A 20,442-nucleotide genomic window follows, 5' to 3' on the forward strand; every position below is an offset into this window, starting at 1 on the left:
TGTTTGGCCATTCTTCCAGGTGCATTTGTGAGGTCAGTCACTGATGTGGACGAGAGGACCTGTCTTGCAGTCTCCACTCTAATTCATCCCAAAGGTGTTCCATCAGGTTGAGGTCAGGACTCTGCGCAGGCCAGTCAAGTTCCTCCACCCCAAACTCGCTCATCCATGTCTTTTATGGACCTTGCTTTGTGCACTGGTCCAAATCATTTGTTGGAGGGGGGGTTATGTAGTGGAGTTGTTTTTCAGGGCTTGGGCTTGGCTCCTTAGTTCCAGTGAAGGGAACTCTTTTAATTAAACATTTTTATTTCCCACCAAAAAAAAAAAAAAGAACAAAAACATACAAGAAGTACAGTGTTCAAGCATACGTACAGATGCATAGTTCGGTACAATCAGTAACCATGTAATGCACACAGATGATATCAGGAGATCAAAATAAGTCACAAAGAGAGAACGTAGGTAAGCAGTCACATCTAGGTTTGCAAGGAGTATAAACATGCCACGTATTTATGCACAAGTGGGGTAAAGGAAAACACGACCTGCGTAAGTCAGGCAGAGGTAAGAGGCACTCAGAAGGGGGATGCAAGATCACCATCACTACACACATGTGTTCGATACATTGAGCCAGCGGTCCCAGACTTTGTTGTATTTCATAGGACATTCCCTATTGATATAAATTAATTTTTTATAGTGTAGGGTGTTATTTACGTGAAGGGAACTCTTAAGGCGTCCTCATACCAAGACATTTTGGACAATTTCATGTTTCCAACTTTGTGGGAACAGTTTAGAGATGGCTCCTTCCTGTTCCAACATGACTGCGCACCACTGCACCAATCAAGGTCCATAAAGACATGGATGAGCGAGTTTGGGGTGGAGGAACTTGATTGGCCTGCACAGAGTCCTGACCTCTCCCCGATAGAACACCTTTTGGATTAATTAGAGCAGAGACTGTAAGGCAGGTCTTCTTGTCCAGCATCAGTGCCTGACCTCACAAATGCACTTCTGGAAGAATGGTCAAACATTCCCATAGACACTCCTAAACCTTGTGGAAAGCCTTCCCAGAGAAGTTGAAGCTGTTATAGCTGCAAAGGTTGGGCCAACACCATATTAAACCCCACAGACTAAGACTGGGATGCCATTAAAGTTCATGTACGTGTAAAGGCAGGCGTCCCAATACATTTGACAATATACTGTGTGTGTTTGTGTCTATATTTTTAACTACTTAAGGGCGCTGAGATTGCAGCAATTTGTTGCAGTGTAGCTTTACAACAGGACCTGAACTGTGTTCTTGCTGGAACCACATAGTCCAACACTGAGCCCAGGATCTAAATTGATCAGTGACCGTGCTGCAGAAAATTTATTAGGGGGAGACCATTTTAGGAAGGCTGTCCATCCAACTTGTCTGTAATTTGAGATCCTGCTATTCAGGAACACCTATACAGCACAGCAGTAAATTGTTTATCTGACACCTTGGCATCCCAGACTCGAACTTGTCACCTGCTGGCTTTAAAAGTGGAAAAGAAGCGAGATAAACTCCTGCTACATGGCTACAGAGTAAAAATATTTTAAATAGTAGTGGGGGAGTCTGTGGCCCTCATTTGGATAGCGATGGTAAATCTCCCCAATAGGACATGTATAGAAAGCGAAAACAGACGATTCTAACCTTTTACCATTTTTAAAAAAAGAAAAAGATAAATCTGCGCCCAGGATAAGGTATAACTCAAAGAGATATACAATAATAAATGTAGGAAAGAGTGAGGTAGATGGCGCTGCCTAAAATCAATAAGGTAAGTGTCTTACAGTAAAACTATGAGAAATATTGTAAACATCGGTAATCTCAAGGAAATATGGTAAAAAAAAAACAAAGTATACAATAATATGTCCATAAAAAACTCTAAACAGGTATAAATCCCAAAAATATATAAATATAAAGTGCAGTGTGGACACACCAATAGGTGTATTTGGCAAAGAGTGTCAGTAAGGCTCCATTCACACCTGGGCGTTTGAGTGTTTTTCTGCTCTAAAAACGCTAAAAAAAAACGTTCCAAAACGCCCAACAAGTAAAACCCCATTCATTTAAATGGCCCCTGTTCACATCTGAGCGTTTTGCAAAACGCCTGTAGCTGAAAAAAGTACATGAGCTTCTTTTTGGACTGATTACCAGCGTTTTTGATAGATGTCAATGCCTGCCTCCAAAAACGCCTGAAAAAAACGCCTGAAAATCGCGGTAAAAAAACGCGGTAAAACGCTAAGCTCAAGTGTGAATGCAGCCTAAACAAGGTGACTGACCCCCAAATGGAAATAATTAAATAAAAATATAGTGCAAAGTTGGTATAAGAGACTGGAAGCTACCGTTCCAGTCTCTTATGCTCGTTTTACCTATTGTTACTGTGAGTACCTGTTCATTTATTTAATAAAACAAAATTTTAGCAGTACTTCACTATGTGAGGCTTTCTTTCCACACATGTTCCGGACCCCCTATTTTTTACCCCTTGATTCAACATCGATGTCCCTTGGAGTCCCATTGAGAGTACTTTATCTGGGTAGTGTCTCGGGTCTGGATATTCCAAACAGGAGATCTGATGGAAAGGAGGCTCTGCTTTTCATTAGAGCACACACCCCAGGAGGGTACAACGCTTTATACCCCTGTAGAGGTACGGAGTTTCTGGTGAGTGCGGGCCATAATAAGAGGGGAGCACCCTTTGTTCATCCCCCACAGCCCTGGAAACGGACCACCCTAAGACCGATCCACTGTTCAGAATATATCACCTATTGTGTTTATGGACTTTCTATCACTAATTATATGATTTTGCACTTGGTTCAATTTACATCAGTCCCTATATATACTATTATTATTCATTTTAGCATCGTTAATATTGATGACCATTTGGCACTTTACTTATTGTTTTTTTTCTCACCAATATTCACCATTCACTTTATTCAGACTATATTTTCTCTGTAGCTATTTGTTGATTGGTATTTATTCGCCAATATATTCACTTGTAGTTAACTTTGCACATTATTCTCTTGCACTTCGCACCTTATTTGTGGACATATTTATATACCAACTTTGCACTATATTTTTATTTATTTCCATTTGGGGGTCAGTCACCTTGTTTACTGACACTCTGCCAAATATAAAACAAAAATGCAGCGCTAAAAAAATCTTGTATACAGTCCACAATATAAGTCCACTTTAAGATGGTATATGGAACATTCAAATCCACAAAGGACACCTCGACAAGTGAAGATCTATGATACTGGTGAAAGAAACTGGATTGATAAGCACCTCCACCACACAGAAAAAGCCGATTGGCCTCTTACCAGATGTTTATGACCGCTGAATGGCCTTATGATCATATAGGAGATCAATCCCGGAAACTACCGATGGAAAATCCAGGAGCCAGGACAAGTCAGACAACACCTCTCCCGTATGTCAAGACACAAAAGGGGGAAGACAATAGTGCAATACGTTCCAACAGATGAAAGTTTATTTAAATAATCAATGCATTCACCAAACGTATGTAAAAACAGGCCTTCAATGAGTGTATCAGATGCAGATAGAACCGCTGTGAAGCGGCAAATCCCTTTCCGTCTTGTGACGTCGACACATACAGAGAACTCCGCCTACATGTTTCGCAGGCAACTGCGTCATCAAGGGGGGAGTGGTCGGCGTGAAGAACGTCACTTAAATAATGGCTGGGTCCGGAAGACAGAGACATCAACGGACCTGCCCACTTAGGTAATACAGGAAACAGGAAGAGACTCCTGGACCGCATACAGGAAACGGGAAGAAACTCCTGAACCGCATACCTTGTGAGCCGCAAACTGGAACCATAGCAGATACCCGGATACAAAACATATCCCCTTTTAAAAGGACATGAACTAATACCTAAAAGTATATTAAATATAAATATAATGGCTAAAAATCCACTAATAAATATATATGTATGCATCTTATAAAATTAGAACATGGAGAGAACATCATAAGAATCGGAAAAAAAATGTAAAAACACTTTTACCAATAGAAACCACCCAATGTCCCACGGATAAAAGCTAATCAATATAGATAATCATTGATGTCTTAATTAACCCTAAAAAGGGGTTCATCTCAAATCTACATCCCAAGCCGGAAGGGTAATATAATACCATAATAAAAAACTTTATTACAGACTAAATACAAAAGTAAAACACTAGTAGAAAAGAAAAATATAAAAAGCTAGCTGTTATTAATAAATGAATTGACATCAAGGTCTACGTTCAAGCCAGATGGCCTAAGGCACCTCATTAGGTAGATCCACCTGGTTTCCAACTGCGAGATGCCCCTACGTAAATGATCCCCTTGCCAGTTGGTTTTGAAATGATCAATGACCATGAAAGAGGTCCCTGAGGGATCCCTACCATGGTACCGGTCGAAGTGCTTTGAAAGATTGTGTTTGGGAACATCCGTAGGGGTTTCCCAAATGTGTTAGTTCATTCTCACTTTGAACTCCCTGATGGTACGCCCTACGTATTGTAACCCACAAGGGCAGGTGATCAGATATACTATATTTTTCGTTGAGCATGTCGCAAAGCATTTGATGTCGTATATCATGTTTGTCGTATTGCACGAAAACTGAGTATATTTCCTCTGTTTCAAATGATTGATCGAACAAACCGCACATCGTCTACAGCAGTGGTTCTCAATTCCGGTCCTCGGGACCCACTAACAGGCCAGATTTTAAGTATTACCTTGGGGGATGCAGACTAGAATACTGCAATCACTGAGCAGCAAATGAGATCACCTGTGATGTAATTTAGTTATCTTGCAAACCTGGCCTGTTGGTGGGTCCCGAGGACCGGAGTTGGGAACCACTGGTCTACAGGGATAGAATCCATCCCTGTCAAAAAAGAACGATGTTCTGACAGGGGGCTCTATTACATTAGGCGCTACCCTCAATTTCAATGGGGGAGCACCCCTAAATATAACCAAAGGATGATCCGGTATGATGGACCCCAAGATCCTGTCACTCTTCAAAATGCCCCAATGTCTGGCCAAAATCTTTTTTACCACATAATGATGGGAGGAAAAGGACGTAAAAAATGAAAAACGGGGTGAAAACTTATCAGCTCCACCACCCACCTGATTGTCAGATGTAATTTCCCTATCAGGGTTTAAAATCAAATTCCTATCCATCTCCGCCACCATTTGAATAGTGGAATCTAGCTCACCAGATTCATAGCCTCTGTCCAGAAAACGTCCCTTCAGAACCTGGGCCTCTTCAAGAAAGTCCTGCAACAGAGTACAGTTCCTCCTAAGCCTCCGGAACTGACTCTTAGGGACACCCCTCAGCCAGGGTCTATGGTGACAGCTTTCAAGGCTAATGAATCCATTACGGTCCGTTTCCTTGAAGAATGTAGACGTAACTAATTTATTGTCCTGGACCCGAATCTTTAAATCCAAAAAGTGGATTTCTTCCCCACTTATGTCGTGTTTCAAGGCGATTCCACGATCATTGTTGTTCAGGGTGGAGAAAAAGGATTCCAAAGAATCCCTATCTCCACCCCAAATCAACAATATATCGTCAATATATTGCCCCCAATACAGAAGTTCGGGGTTGTCCTGCCCATAGATTACCTCATCCTCAAATCTGGCCATAAAGAGGTTGGCCATGGAAGGGGCAAATTTGGCTCCCATGGCCACACCTCTGCACTGGACGTAATGGGTGCCCCTGAACCAGAAGAAATTATGCCCCATGGCCTAACCCATAAGGCTAAGGATGAACTCCTGTTGCTTCCTAGGAAGGGATACATCTTTAAGGAGAAAATGCCGTACTGCTTCCCGGCCATGACAATGGGATATGATAGTGTAGAGAGAGGCCACGTCGGTCGTAGCCAGCAGAAGACCTTTGCCAAATACACCTATTGTGTGTCCACACTGCACTTTATATTTTTGGATTTATACCTGTTTAGCCCCCATTCACACTAGGGCGACTCACGAGGCGACTTGTGTCGCCCCAGGTCGCCCCAGGTCGCTTGACATGACCAAACCAATGTAAATGAATCAGTGCCGTCTTAATTGCCGCTATTAAGGTCGCTCCGACTTCAGAAAAGGGTCCTGTACTACTTTCAGGCGACCAGTGATCCGACCTGTCCCATATACTTCAATGGGAGTCGCCTCCTTATCTTAATTGAAGCGACCTGTAATCCGACTTGTCATCCGACTTTGCTAAAAAATGGCAGTGAACAAGAAAAGAGCATAATTTTCTTGCAGGCATTAGCGGTCATTTTTTTAGGCAGGCATGTCATTTTTTGGATTTCGTTTCTGGGGGGTCTAAAAAGTGTCCCTGTCAAGTTTCAGCTCTGTAGCATGTCCAGAACCCCTAAAAAAAAATCATTTTTCTTTTAATTTTTTGTAGTGTCTTTACCAGCTGTCTTTTATTCTTGCAGGCATTCATCAGCGGTCATTTTTTTAGGCAGGCATGTCATTTTTTGGATTTCGTTTCTGGGGGGTCTAAAAAGTGTCCCTGTCAAGTTTCAGCTCTGTAGCATGTCCAGAACCCCTAAAAAAAAATAATTTTTCTTTTAATTTTTTGTAGTGTCTTTACCAGCTGTCTTTTATTCTTGCAGGCATTCATCAGCGGTCATTTTTTTAGGCAGGCATGTCATTTTTTGGATTTCGTTTCTGGGGGGTCTAAAAAGTGTACCTGTCAACTTTCAGCTCTGTAGCATGTCCAGAACCCCTAAAAAACAGCATTTTTACTATATTTTCTGTAATATGGCTTCTCTGCGGCTGGCTTTTTTTCTTGCAGACATTTTACGGGCATTTTTTGGGTGTCTTTGGAGGCATGTGCTTCTTAAAAATTATAGGAAAAAAGCTCTTTTTTTTTTTTTACGTTTCTGGACAGACAAACAAAGCTATGTGAGACACACAACACTGCACACATGGGAAAAAGGAAATATGTAAAAAAAAAAACACAGGAAAAGGAAATTAGGTCACAAGACATCAGATTGTGATTGGCCAAATAAAAAGTTGCCTCGCGATTAGGTCGCGTCAAAGTCGCGTCAAAATCGTGTCAAAGTCGCGCTGGAAGCGACGCTACTTTAGTGGTAGCGGCAGTGTGAACCAGCACTTAGAGTTTTTTATTGACATATTATTGTATACTTTGTTACTTTACCACTTTATGTAAACACCAAAATGGAACTGGCAAATGTTCTACTTCAATGTATTGGGTTGTTTGACTATTACATACAAATGATCAAGCTAGGTTTGTGAGCAAAGTTAATTTTAGGTTCAACTATAATAAAACTGTAGCACAAAATGCAAAGCATCTGCCTGTGTAAAACCTAAAAATAGTTGGATTGTTACCAATAGCCAATTGTACCTGTGTACGCTGTGTAGGTGGCAATTTGACCATTGCTTATTTCAGTACAGCCTATTCTTCACACGGGCTAACATGGGTAAGTAATGAACTGGCTGCATTCTGTGTATTGGTTCAGCCTACAAATTCCTACTTCCATTGTGTCCCTTAGAAGAAAGAAAAAGCATTCAGGCTACTAACTGGCTTGGGTCATGTCTGATTGTAGGGTGTCCATGGCTGCAAGGAATCAAGCAGCACCTTCTGCAATGTATTTTATTATATTTTTGCTTCTATTTTTCTGCAGAGAGGACAGAGAAAATCCCAATGGGTTCGATTAAAAATGTAATCTCTGAGCCAATTGAAGAACATGACGATTATCACATGATGGTGAGTATTTTATGTATTTTCCAAACTTGTTTATGCCCTGATCCTTTGCACGTAAAAAAACAATTTGTGGCATTTTTTTATTAACATAATAAACATGTTATACCAACCTGCTCTGTACAATGATTTTGCACAGCCCTGAACCTCCTATTCTGGAGTGATTTTGGCTCCTCCTTTTGCCGCTTGCTATGGGGGCACACAGTGCATGCTTGCTCCCAAGCTGTGTGCGTCTATGTAGTCGGACATTGGCCCCACTTCCTCACTGCTTTTCATTGACAGCAGCATGAGCCAATGGCTCCTGTGCCTGCCTAAGTCCCTGTGTAAAGCGGAAGAGAGGGGAGAAAAGATGCAGCTGTGCACAGTGCTGGATCTCTTCTCCTCTCTCTTCTCCTTCACACAGGAAAGGGGAAGGACAGAAAGCCATAAAACTTTTTTTTACCTTAGTGCAGGGAATGCATTAAGGTAAAAAAATGTTTTGGCTGTAGAACCACTTTAATGTAGATATTGTAATCACCAAGGTATGCGTAATTCTATCCAGGTTCACTTAACCTCCCTAGCGGTGTTCCAGAGTGTGGCTTGGGGTTAATCTAGAGCAGTGGTTCTCAACCCTGGCCTACAGGGCCCACTAACAGGCCAGATTTTAGGTATTACCTTGGGGAGATGCAGACTATAGTACTAGAGTACTGTGGTGGGCTTGAGCACGATATGGCCATATGGTGGGACTAAATCCCCATTTTTATTTATGGATTGTCTCCATATTTAATAGTCATTTCTTTTGCATGTGTGCGCTATTCTTTTTAATATACATGTTGCTTGGTCCATAGCTGCACTGGCTTTAGATATACATGTTCAGGGTTTGCTCCCCCATTTTTTTCTTGTTTATTATGTATTCGGTCTGACCAGACTTTTGCGGTTGAGCATCCCACCCCCCACACACACCTGTACTCTATCAGAGTCCACTATCAAGTAGATATAGGAGGAGTCCTTTGTAGTGCATTAGCACATCTATCCCAGCAAGGAGTGTTGTCTCCAAGGGTTAGAGAGGCTGGATTCACCCCTTTTTTATGGATAGTGTAGGACCCACTGATAATGGGGTACTTTGACGCAGTGGTGGGCTTGAGCACGATATGGCCATATGGTGGGACTAAATCCCCATTTTTATTTATGGATTGTCTCCATATTTAATAGTCATTTCTTTTGCATGTGTGCGCTATTCTTTTTTAATATACATGTTGCTTGGTCCATAGCTGCACTGGCTTTAGATATACATGTTCAGGGTTTGCTCCCCCATTTTTTTCTTGTTTATAGAGTACTGCAATCACTGAGCAGCAAATGATATCACCTGGGATGCATTTCAGTTATCTTGAAAATCTGGCCTGTTAGTGTAACGCTCTGGCGTTTGTTTAGTGAACTGGATTTGCAGCTGCAGAATTTCCACTCAGTAGTCGTGTAGAGATGTGTTGAATTACCATATCCAACTCTCCAGACTCATCATTGTGGCCCAGCCTGCCTCACCATGCAAATATACAGACACTCAGATAAGATGTTCCTGGAGTGATAGGTTGTATACGATAGTATAGAGGTGATGTGCTGAAAGGACAGGCGTGAGTAGTGATAGCAATGATAGGCACTCAATAGTGATGTTCTGGAGTGTTAGCAGATGGTGATAGATAGTATGCAGATAGGTTAGCAATCATGTACAATAACAGGTGGTAGGGGACAGCAGATGAAGTGTACAGGAATTGTTAACTCAGTGCAAGGATATAGATGGTAGTAGACTCAAGAGCTAGCAATCTATGTAACAGTGCAGATGATAGAAATAGTAATGCATAGATAGCAACAGTCTTTAGTATGCAAGAGTAGATAGTGTAAGTTGATAGGAAGGAATCCCCTGTGGGGTACTTATCACTAGTTGGTTTAGAGAGATGAGGGGTCCGGTAATGAGATAAGGATCAGGTAGCGAGATACAGGAAATAGCTGGAGGCTTCGGCAGCGTCAGACAAGGCTGTGTAACAAGCGGTTTGCACGAACACCTTGTGAGTGAAAGCCGGCGATTGAAATAGCCGCTCAGAGCGGCGCCTAGTGATGACGTCATGAGATTTAAAGGGACAGGTAGCTATATGCGTTCCACCTAGCTGAAAAGGTGGGACGCAATGCAGAAGAAATGGGCTGGAAGGGTACCGAAGGTACCAGAATCTTACAGTTAGTGGGCCCTGTAGGCCAGGGTTGAGGACCACTGATCTAGAGTACCAAAAGCGGTAACCCCGAGCCACACTTGGGATTACCCCGCAATGAAACTCCCCTTCCCCCGCGATCCCCCATCGTCATCCATCCAGCCATCCTCCCGCTGTGTGCTCGGCCGATGCCGGCACCTGTCTTCCGGTTCCCTTCCCTGCGAGCGTTGCGACGCAGAGGGGTGGAACCAGCGGCAAGTTAAAAAATGTAAATACACCAAATGACATTATATAAAGCTGTGATCCTAACGGATTACACTGTATCATGCTATTTCACCTGGTGGATTTTCCAGTGCCCTGCCTGCGCTTTTCCAGTTCTTTGTGCCTGGAAAATTGAGAACAACCGTGGTGTCCAAAAAGCGTTCTTTTTGCGCAAAAGGGCTTTTAGACAAATTGATTTTCCCTCATAATGAAATATCTCCACTTTGAAAATAATGAAGAATTTGATGAAACTAAAACTGAAAAGATTGATCAATCCTGCACCGAAACTGGCATTAAATGGCATGTTACAGTGTAATCCGTTAGCATCCCAGCTTTGTATCATGTCATTTGGTTTATTTACATTTTTGAAATTGCCATTGGTTCCACCCCCCTGCGCTGCGATGCTCGCAGGGAAGGGAACCGGTAGACTGGTGACGGCATCGGCCGAGCACACAGCAGGAGGATGGCAGGGAGAACAGCGGGCGATGAGGTGAATTTTTTTTGTGGGGTAATTCTGAGTGTGGCTCGGGGTTACCGCTTTTGGTACTCCTATGATAGCACTAGGGAGGTTATTATAATTTATGATTACGTGTTTCAAACTTTATCATACCCTGGATGTCTTCTAGACTCTTGTTTGGACAGATTTAAGTGGGTTATTCCTAAGATTTACAGGCCTAAAATATAAAACAACATATTTCCATGCAAAACAATGTAACGTTTTTAGCACAAAAATTCTGACATAATCCGACCGCCAGGGAGGTTAAAATATAACTAAAGGCAAAACTTTCTTTCTTAGTTTTGGATAGAGTTAAGAGGGATTAGAACAGCTGTCAGTTTTTATTTCTGTCTGTGTCCTGGTTAAGGAGATACCCCCCCCCCTCTATTTGCCCTGTTTAACATTATCATTAAAAGTAAAGTAAAATAAAAGCCCACATTTTGGGTTGTCCCCAGAAAAGTATTAGGGGAGAAATCAAATGGGGAAACTAGTTCTGGTGACCTGGGGGTCCCCCAAGGAATTCCCCTAATTTGCAGGATTTCCTCCCACCTCCTGTGTTGACTATGAAACAGGAAGTCAAGTGAATTCTCCGCAATGGGACACAGATTGCAAAAAAATAAATAAAAATAATACATATAAAGCAGGCGCTGTTAAGTGATGGCTTATGTAGATATAATGGAAAATGACATACAAATGTGCCAATAGTGTGAACACAACAATACACTATTGCTAAATAACCAGCATAAATGAATAAAGGTGAAGCACTCGCAGTCCATATACAAAGAAGTCTTCTTAAGTGGAATATATTAGTGCTCGATAAATGCTGTCGACCACACTGTGCCTTTTTATTTTGATTCAAGTGCTCCACCGCGTGATAAGACTCATAAATGTGCTCACCAAAAGCCCCAGGTCCAAGGGACCATACAGCCTTATCAGCAATCAGGACAACTGGATGGGTCTGCACCTCTCTAATCCCTCTCAGATGGCCGATGTTGAGGGAACTCCCTATATGGATGAGGTGCCCTTCATGGATTATTTAATTGGCAAAAAAAAAAATGACCGGGGTTATAACCCTCCCTTACTCTATCCAAAATGAAAAAAAATAATTTTTCCTATAGTTCTACTTTATGAGTTGCCTTCCCAATCTGCACAAACTTATTTTTCTTCACTCTTCTGCTGCTGTTTTGCCCATAAGGCCCCTTTCACACGTCTCAGTTTTGTCAACGGAGCTGTTCTGCTCAGCGGGATTGATCCGCCGATCCCCGCTGAGCAGGCTGATGACAGCTCCGTCTCCACTCTGTGTGCCGAGATGGAGGTGTCAGATCCCAGCTGTCCTCTATGGGGGAATCGGATGATAACGGACCGCCTGTCCGTTCTCCTCCGATCCGCCAGACGGATGGAAAATAGGGTTTCCATCTGTCCGGATTTGACAGACAGGATCGGATCGGATGTCAGCAGACATGTCTCCGCTGACATCCGCTGCCCATAGAGATGCATGGAGCGTCCGTTCAGATCTGCCTGAAAAACTGACAGGTGGATCTGAACGGACCGTATGTGTGAAAGGGGCCTTAAGCTGGATACATACTATACAACTTTTGTGGTTAGATTTTCTTTAGATTTACCTTCAACTATGTAGTGCATGGGCCTGCCTGATTGCATACAAATTAAAAGTGTTTAGATTTGACCTCATATATTATATGGTTTTGGTAACTAAGGCCCCTTTCACACATACGGTCCGTTCAGTTCTTCAGTTCAGTCACGTCAAAATGTATCGGTTTTCCATCGGTTTTTCGTCAGTTGTTATCCGTTTTTCGTCAGTTGTTATCCGTTTTTCGTCAGTTGTTATCCGTTTTTCGTCAGTTGTTATCCGTTTTTCGTCAGTTGTTATCCGTTTTTCGTCAGTTGTTATCCGTTTTTCGTCAGTTGTTATCCGTTTTTCGTCAGTTTTTCGTCAGTTTTTCGTCAGTTTTTCGTCAGTTTTTCGTCAGTTTTTCGTCAGTTTTTCGTCAGTTTTTCGTCAGTTTTTCGTCAGTTTTTCGTCAGTTTTTCGTCAGTTTTTCGTCAGTTTTTCGTCCGTTTTTCGTCCGTTTTTCGTCCGTTTTTCGTCCGTTTTTCGTCCGTTTTTCGTCCGTTGTCATCCGTTTTTCGTCCGTTTTTCATCCGTTGTCATCCGTTTTTCGTCCGATCCATTTTTTTGACGGATGAAAAATAGGGCATTCATCCGTTCAAAAAAACGGACATTGAAGGAAGCGGATGAAAAAGGATGTTCACTGATGATCATCCGTTGTCATCCGTTTTTACACAGAGATACATTGATGTCCGTTTTTCATCTGTCAACGGATGGATGAGAAACGGACAAACGGACCGTATGTGTGAAAGGGACCTAAGGCCTCTTTCACACGGCCACTCTGGTTTTTTGCTCCGCTGCGGCACTTGTGTCATCCGCTCCGTATGTCCGCTTATCATCCCATCCGTTTGCGGATGATATACGGACATAATGTAAGTCTATGGCATTGCGGATGTCAGTGGATGACAACGCTGACATCCGATTTTGCTTCCTTTCCGTTTTTTGAACGGAGGAAAAATAGGGTTCTGTTCCGTTCCAAAAAACGGAACAGAACTGAAAGGAAGAAAATCAGATGTCAACGGATGGTATTCCGCTGACATCCGCAATGCCATAAACTTACATTATGTCCGTAGATCATCCGCAAAAAATTGGATGATTTGCGGACATACGGAGCGCCCGTGTGAAAGGGTCCTAAAGGAAAAAGTCTAAGGCTCCTTTCACACACTCCGTCCGTCCGTTTTTGCTCGATCCCCTGCTGAGCAGCAGGAGGACAGCTGTGTCTCCGTGCTGTGTGCGGAGACACAGCTGTCAGTTCCCCATGCATCTCTACTGTCGGTCCGTTCTCATCCGATGCCATCCGATCCGCTGGACGGATGGAAAATAGGTGTATAGTGCAAAAGTATACCTGCGCTGCTAACAAAACAAACTAATAAATAAATCTCAATAATTATTGTGTATAAATAGTCAGTGAAAAGTGCTAGTGCTCAACTTAAAATACACAATCCTATATCTTAAATACCAATCAATATAAAAATATACATAAATACAAATTTTATATATACGTGAAACGAATGTGAATAAAAATCCTTCAATTAAAGACGTGCTGAAATAGTGACAGTCTTTGTGCAAAGTATAAGTCCAAAGTGCTGCGTGCTCATAAAACAAGTGCCGGTGCTCTCTCTACATGGGTAGGTGCTCCCCTCCTGGACCCCTACTCACCAGAAGCCAAATAATACACCGCCTTCAAAAAATTTCCTTAGATAGGACGAGCCTTATTGGACCATCAACTCAATAGCTTTACTGTAGATCACATCATCCAGGTATTTGCTCAAAAAAAGAAATAAGATGCTTGCATCGTGAAGTATGTAACTACTTTATTCGATGCACACAATACAAGATACACTTACAATATGGCAAGGGTTCAAGCGCCTAAAAGTCATCCCACGGGTTGCCAATCCAAACGACTGTACTTACTCCCCGTGTCCCCGTAACACAGAAGGTGGATGTATTCAGGTGCAGTACGTACTCGGACGAACGGCTTGACGCGTTTCGCTCCTCACACAGAGCGTTCTCAAAAGCTTCTGTGTGAAGCTTATCAAAAGCAAAAGGGTTTCCATCCAGATTTGACGGATCGGGTCGGATGTCAGCGAACATGTCTCCGCTGACATCCGATGCCCCATAGGAATGCATGGGGGGACCGTTCAGATCCGCCAAAAAAACGGACAGGCGGGTCTGAACGGTCCGCCTGTGTGAAAGGGGCCTAAAGACAATTGTATAGTGTGTGTGGCCCATAAGAGTGAAGAGAGGAAGCCCTGTGTAAGTTCCAAGTTTGCCCTTGGGCTGAGGATTCTCTCCCTACCCCTAATTGATAACGCCTGAAAGGCCAATCAGCAAGCACCTGTGCTGTCATGTGAGAGAAAGGGCAGTGGGTAAGGGCTCTTTCACACGGTCCGCTCCGTAGGCGGATCCGTGTTGCTCAGCAGGGATCGATCCGCGATCCCCGCTGAGCCGGGCGGATGACAGCTCCGTCTCCGCTTGCAGAGCGGAGAGGGAGGTGTCTCAGCACCCGCTGCCCTCTATGGGGGATCGGAGGAGAGCGGACCGCTTGTCCGCTCTCATCAGATCAGATCCGATCCGCTCCGCTCCGATTACTGAACGGATGGAAAAATAGGGTTTTCATCCGTCCAGATTTCACGCACAGGATGGGATGCGGATGGCAGCGGGTGTCAGCGGAGGTGTCTCCGCTGACATCCGCTGCCCCATAGAGCTGCATGGAGGATCCGATCAGATCCGCCTAAAAAACTGACAGGCGGATCTGATCGGATCGCCCGTGTAAAAGAGCCCTAACAGGTTTATCCTATATCTGGAGGTACTAGGTATTTCACTTACCTTTCAAGTGGTGAACAGATGGTGAGTATATGCTTCTGCGGAGGGCAGCAGTCAAGTGAATCTGCTGCTTTTTCTGCACCGGCATCATCACTTGCAGCATTTGGCCATTGCCTATGGGTTTTAAAGTGAGGGATATACAAACCTTTGAGTTGTTAACAATGCTGGCATTGAAGGGACACTTGGTGCAGCGATAACTATGTAAAAAGATAGCCTTCACTTTTGACAGAATTCCTCTTGCTTCCTGTTGTGTCTATGGAAGAGGAAGTTTAGGTAGATCTCTCCAATAGGACACAAATGATAACATAAAAACAAATGGGTGTCTGAGCTTTTCCTACTTTATCGAAATCCTACAATGAAAAATAAAAAAAAAATGTCTTCAGGTATAATTGAAAAGCTAAGCTAACATCTGGTATCCCATGCCACAATCATGTCTATTGTTAGCTTTTCAGGGTAAGCTAACCAGGACAATTTTAATGCCATGCTCCTTTGCAATTTAACTGCTCACTGGGAATCTTTAGGCCCCTTTCACACTGCGAATCCGTCAGGCGGACTCCGTTTTTCTCAGCGGGGGATCGATCCGCTGATCCCACCGCTGAGCAGGCGGATGGCAACTGTGTCTCCATGCTGTGTGCGGGGACACAGCTGTCAGGTCCCGCTGTTCTCTATGGGGTAATCAGATGGGAATGGACCGTCTGTCCGTTCTCATCCGATCCGCTGGACGGATGGAAAATAGGGTTTCCATCCGTCCAGATTTGACGGATCAGATCGGATGTCAGCGGACATGTCTTCGCTGAAATCCGATGCCCCATAGAGATGAATGAGGTGTTCGTTCAGATTCGCCAAAATAACTGAAAGGCGGATCTGAACGGTCCGCCTGTGTGAAAGGGGCCTTAACCTCATGGTGCTGCTAATGTTGGACATAGAGGGTTCAAATCTCAGCTGGTTCAGCAGCCAGGCGAAAACAATGGCGTGGCAAAAGGGATTCTCCTGTCAACTCTGTGTTGATGGGGGAATCGAGTGATTGCAGGAGTTGCCGGAAACCAATTTGCACCGTGTATGGCCTGCCTAAGAATGTGGCTGACATTGAGTGATTTAATTGCACAGTTGCATGTAACTAAAGTCTGCCATTGATGAATTGAATCTTGGCCAGTTCAGCAGGGACCAGCTGAGATTCAATCCATTTATGGGAAGGCTGATTGTACCCAAGTCGATCCAAACCAGCATGTTGTATTTTTAGCATGCGGTTATTGCCAGCGGCTATAGCCACTAGCTGTAATCATTGTGTTCTCCCAGCTGGGTCAGGGCTCCCTACGCCACCTTTCCCCAACCCCCCTCCCCTGGGAGAATAACTCTGTAGTAGGGATTCCTACATCAACATTATGTTGATGGGGGAATCGAGCAGAGTTGTATAGTAAGTACTCGAAACCCATACTTGAGTAAAAGTACAAGTGCTCGTTTAAAAAGTGACTTGAGTAGAAGTACTAAAGTATTCAACATTTTTTGTACTTAAAGCGGAGTTCCGGGCACAAAAACGATTTTTTTTTTTGTGCCCCTCCGCTAGGTAGAGCTCACCTGAAAAGGAATTGGAAAGTTATTTTTATTTTTTTTGTTTACTCACCTTTTTATTGAAGATCGTAAATACTCACCTCTGACTGCTTCCTCCCTCGGAGCCGCGGCTCACCCCGTCACTTCCTGCCTCGCGATGATTCCTGGGAGCTAAACATCATAGCTCCCAGGAATCAATGCGACGGCACCGGCCCCGCTCGTCATTTCCGGGCGACGCCGCATTCCCCTGCTAAACAGCTTCTGGGCATGCCCAGAAGCTGTTTAGGAATGCGGCGCCGCACCGGAAGTGACGAGAGGGGCCGGTGCAGTGCATTCTGGGACACGAAGACGCGGAAGAAGACAGAGAAAAGGACCGCGCCGGCTTCAGCTGCCCACAACAGAGATGGAAACGCTGTGGAAGAAATTTTATAAGTAAGTATTTCTTCTAAAAGGTAAGTGCGAACCGGGACAGATCAGAGGCTAGCCATTGTGGAATGTGCTAGCCCTGACTGTCCCGGGGGTATGTTCAGCAAAAAATCATTTCTGTGCCCCAAACTCCGCTTTAACCACTTAAGCTCCGGAAGATTTTACCCCCTTCCTGACCAGGGGTTTTTTTGCTTTTTTTTACTGCGTGAATTTAACGGACAATTGCGCGGTTGTGCAACGCTGTACCTAAACGAATTTCACGTCCTTTTTTTTTCCCCACAAACAGAGCTTTCTTTTGGTGGTATTTGATCACCTGTGCGATTTTTTTTTTTTTTTTTTTTTTTTTTTTTTTTTTTTGATCATGCGCTATAAACAAAAAAAGAACGTAAATTTTGCAAAAATAAAAATATTTTTCCCTTTTTTATATATGAAATTCCCCCCAAAAAAACGTAAAAATAAAAATGTTTCAACATTTTCAGCCAATTTGTTTAATGCTACATATGTTTGGTAAAAAAAAATCGCAAAAAGCGTATTTTGATTGGTTTGCGCAAAAGTTATCGCGTTTACTAACCAAGGGAAAGATTTTTGTCATTTTTGGTGTTTTTTTTTTTGAGTAATGGCGGCGATCTGCAATTTTTTTTTTTTTTTTTTTTCCGGTACTGCGACATTGTGGCGGACAGATCGGACCCTTAACTGACATTTTTGACACTTTTGGGGGTACCAGTGACATTACTGCAGTAATCGGTGCTATACATATGCACTGTTACTGTAAAAATAACACTGGCAGGGAAGGGGTTAACTGTATTGGAGAGGGAGGGGTTAAGTGTGTCCTAGGGGCGTGCTTCTAACTGTGATGGGACATGGCTACTAGTGTAAAAACAGAGATCAATGGTTCTACATAGTAGAACCGTCTGATCTCCATTTTTACACAGGGGAGAATGACAGGCGGCTTGTTTACAATTGTAACGAGTAACTATGCAGCACAAAAAAAAATATTGGAGTAGAAGTATTGAAATCTTTGAAAAAATGTAGTGAAGTAAAAGTGGAAGTAGGAGAAAAAAATTCTACTCTAGGAAAGTACAGATACCGCCTTTCGGTACTTAAGTACAGTAGTGAAGTAGTTCTACTTAGTTACTATACATCTCTGGAATCGAGTGACTTTCTCACAAGTTGCAGAAAGAAAACTTGCATAATCTATGGCTTGCTTAAGATCTCCTGGGTGGCTTAGACCTACAGCTAAGCATTGATATGTGATAGCAGTCAGACATGGTACTCTGGATCTCTATATAAACCTTTATACTCCTATCCCAAGAGATCTCAGGGGAGGTTAGGAAGCCCTGGTCAGTCTATCTTGTTTTTCTGCAATATAAACTGTCACTGGGATTGTCTACACCTCTTTCCATTCTTCCCACTTCACACCATAAACATGAAAGCTGCCATAGGGCAAGTATATCTGGTTTTGCCTGAAGCTGAAGACCTCTCAGGGCAGTTGAATTTTGTCAACACACCCAATATTGTTCTCATGACTATTGCCAGTGTTAATCTAGTGCACTTTCTCCCCATAATCTCTGATTATATTGGTGTTTCTTTTTCTATGTTGGCAGGCTCTCCAGCTGGGTCCTACTGAAGCATCTTACTACTGGGTATACTGGGTGCCATCGCAATACGTGGATGCCATCAAGGACACAGTGTTAGGAAAATGGCAGTATTTTTGAAGTTACGTTCACCTCTGGCATAGCATGCAAGACGCTGGGAGGAGCCAACAAGACGGCCTTTTCCCATCCTGCACCACAGACACCGATTTCCCCACCCCCATCCCATGATGATTACTCCTTTCCCAGTGCTCCACAGAACCTTACAGGGGTGGAACTTTTGCCATGCGAAGCATACTGTGGGGCAAAGAAGGCTAATTCTATAGGAGCCAGAGGTGACTGATCGTACCTAGTTTACATTTTTAACTTTTTTCAAGTTGTGGGATCCTGACCGCAGCTGCATCAGCCATATACCCAAGAATAAAACAAAACCTTCTTCTTTTTTTAAACCCTTTATCGGCAAGGGAGACTAATAGAGATCATTCCCCCCTCCCCCTCCTTCTCTTTTGGTCTCCCTGAACCACTTTGACAAATATTGGTTCTTTTTGATGCTGACAAGCCGCTATGTGGGGACACGGCCTGCAGAGGGCATCCTTACCGCAGGCAGGGCTCCCTTCAATACATGCTGACAACCCCCAGGTATCGCCATTCACGAGATTGCTGTGATCATACAGTGACAGCAAGACAAGTCTTTTCATGATAATTTGAATTTGCCACAACCATGATGGAGGATGTCAACTTGTTTCATGACTTTTGTTTTTTTTTTTTTGTTTGTTTTTTTGAATTAATAATTTAGAAAACAAAATAATTAAATCGGTGCAGGAAAGGCTGTACTGTCTAAATTTGTTCCTGTTGGTGTGTTTCATTTACCTGTGCAGTTTTATTTTATAATGGGATGTAGATTAACCACTTGAAGACCAGGCTTTTTTCTGACATTTGTTGCTTACAAGTTAAAAAGTAGTATTTTTTTTGCAAGAAAATTACTTGGAACCCCCACACATTTTATATATATATATATATATATATATATATATATATATATATATATATATATATATATATATATATATGGCAGTGGTTGCAATATTTTATGTCACACTATATTTGCACAGCGGTCTTTCAAACACAATTTTTTGGGAAAAAATACACTTTAACCACTTCAATACCGGGCACTTTTCCCCCTTCCCGCCCAGGCCAATTTATAGCTTTTAGCACTGTTGCATTTTGAATGACAGTTGCACGGTCATGCAACCCTGTACCTAAACCAAACTTATGTCATTTTTTTTCCCACACATAGAGCTTTCTTTTGGTGGTATTTGATCACAGCAAAGTTTTTCCTCTTTTGCTAAACAAATAAAAAAAATCCTGCACTGATGAGCACTGATGGGGTGGCACTGATAGGCGTCACTGATAGGCGTCACTAATATACAGCACTGATATGCAGCATTGGTGGGCACTGATAGGCGGCACTGGTGGGCAGTAACGGGCACTGGTGGGCACTGGTGGGCAGCACTGATGGGGAGGGCACTGGCGGGCTCCCTGAGCCCTGATTTCCATCCCTGGTGGCCATGGGGGGCATCCCTGGGGTCATGGATGGGCATCCCTGGTGGTTCTAGTGGCACCCCCCAAGGGTCTGCACTGGTAATCAATGCTCTGATTGCCAGTGCAGACCCCCTCCTGTCAGGAGAGCCGCAGATCGGCTCTTCTCTACTCGTGCCTGTCAGGGAACGATCAACGGCTCCTCCTATTTACTATGTGACCAGCTGTGTGA

The 20,442-nt window shown here is 43.2% G+C and overlaps 1 protein-coding gene across 1 annotated transcript in view; it reads left to right on the forward strand.

Annotated features, from left to right (window-relative positions):
- The window catches only part of UBFD1 (ubiquitin family domain containing 1), a 52,366-nt gene extending 32,850 nt beyond the window's left edge, over positions 1-19,516 (forward strand). The window contains exons 6-7 of the mRNA XM_082260138.1: positions 7,642-7,724; positions 18,684-19,516. Coding sequence (XP_082116264.1) covers positions 7,642-7,724; positions 18,684-18,794 — 194 coding nt within the window. The 3' untranslated portion in view covers positions 18,795-19,516. The remainder of the gene's footprint in view (positions 1-7,641; positions 7,725-18,683) is intronic.
- The last annotated feature ends 926 nt before the right edge of the window (positions 19,517-20,442 follow it).

The sequence above is a fragment of the Pelophylax lessonae genome (assembly GCF_965119305.1).
Source record: "Pelophylax lessonae genome assembly, chromosome: 6".
In the NCBI taxonomy this organism is placed as follows: Eukaryota; Metazoa; Chordata; class Amphibia; order Anura; family Ranidae; genus Pelophylax; species Pelophylax lessonae.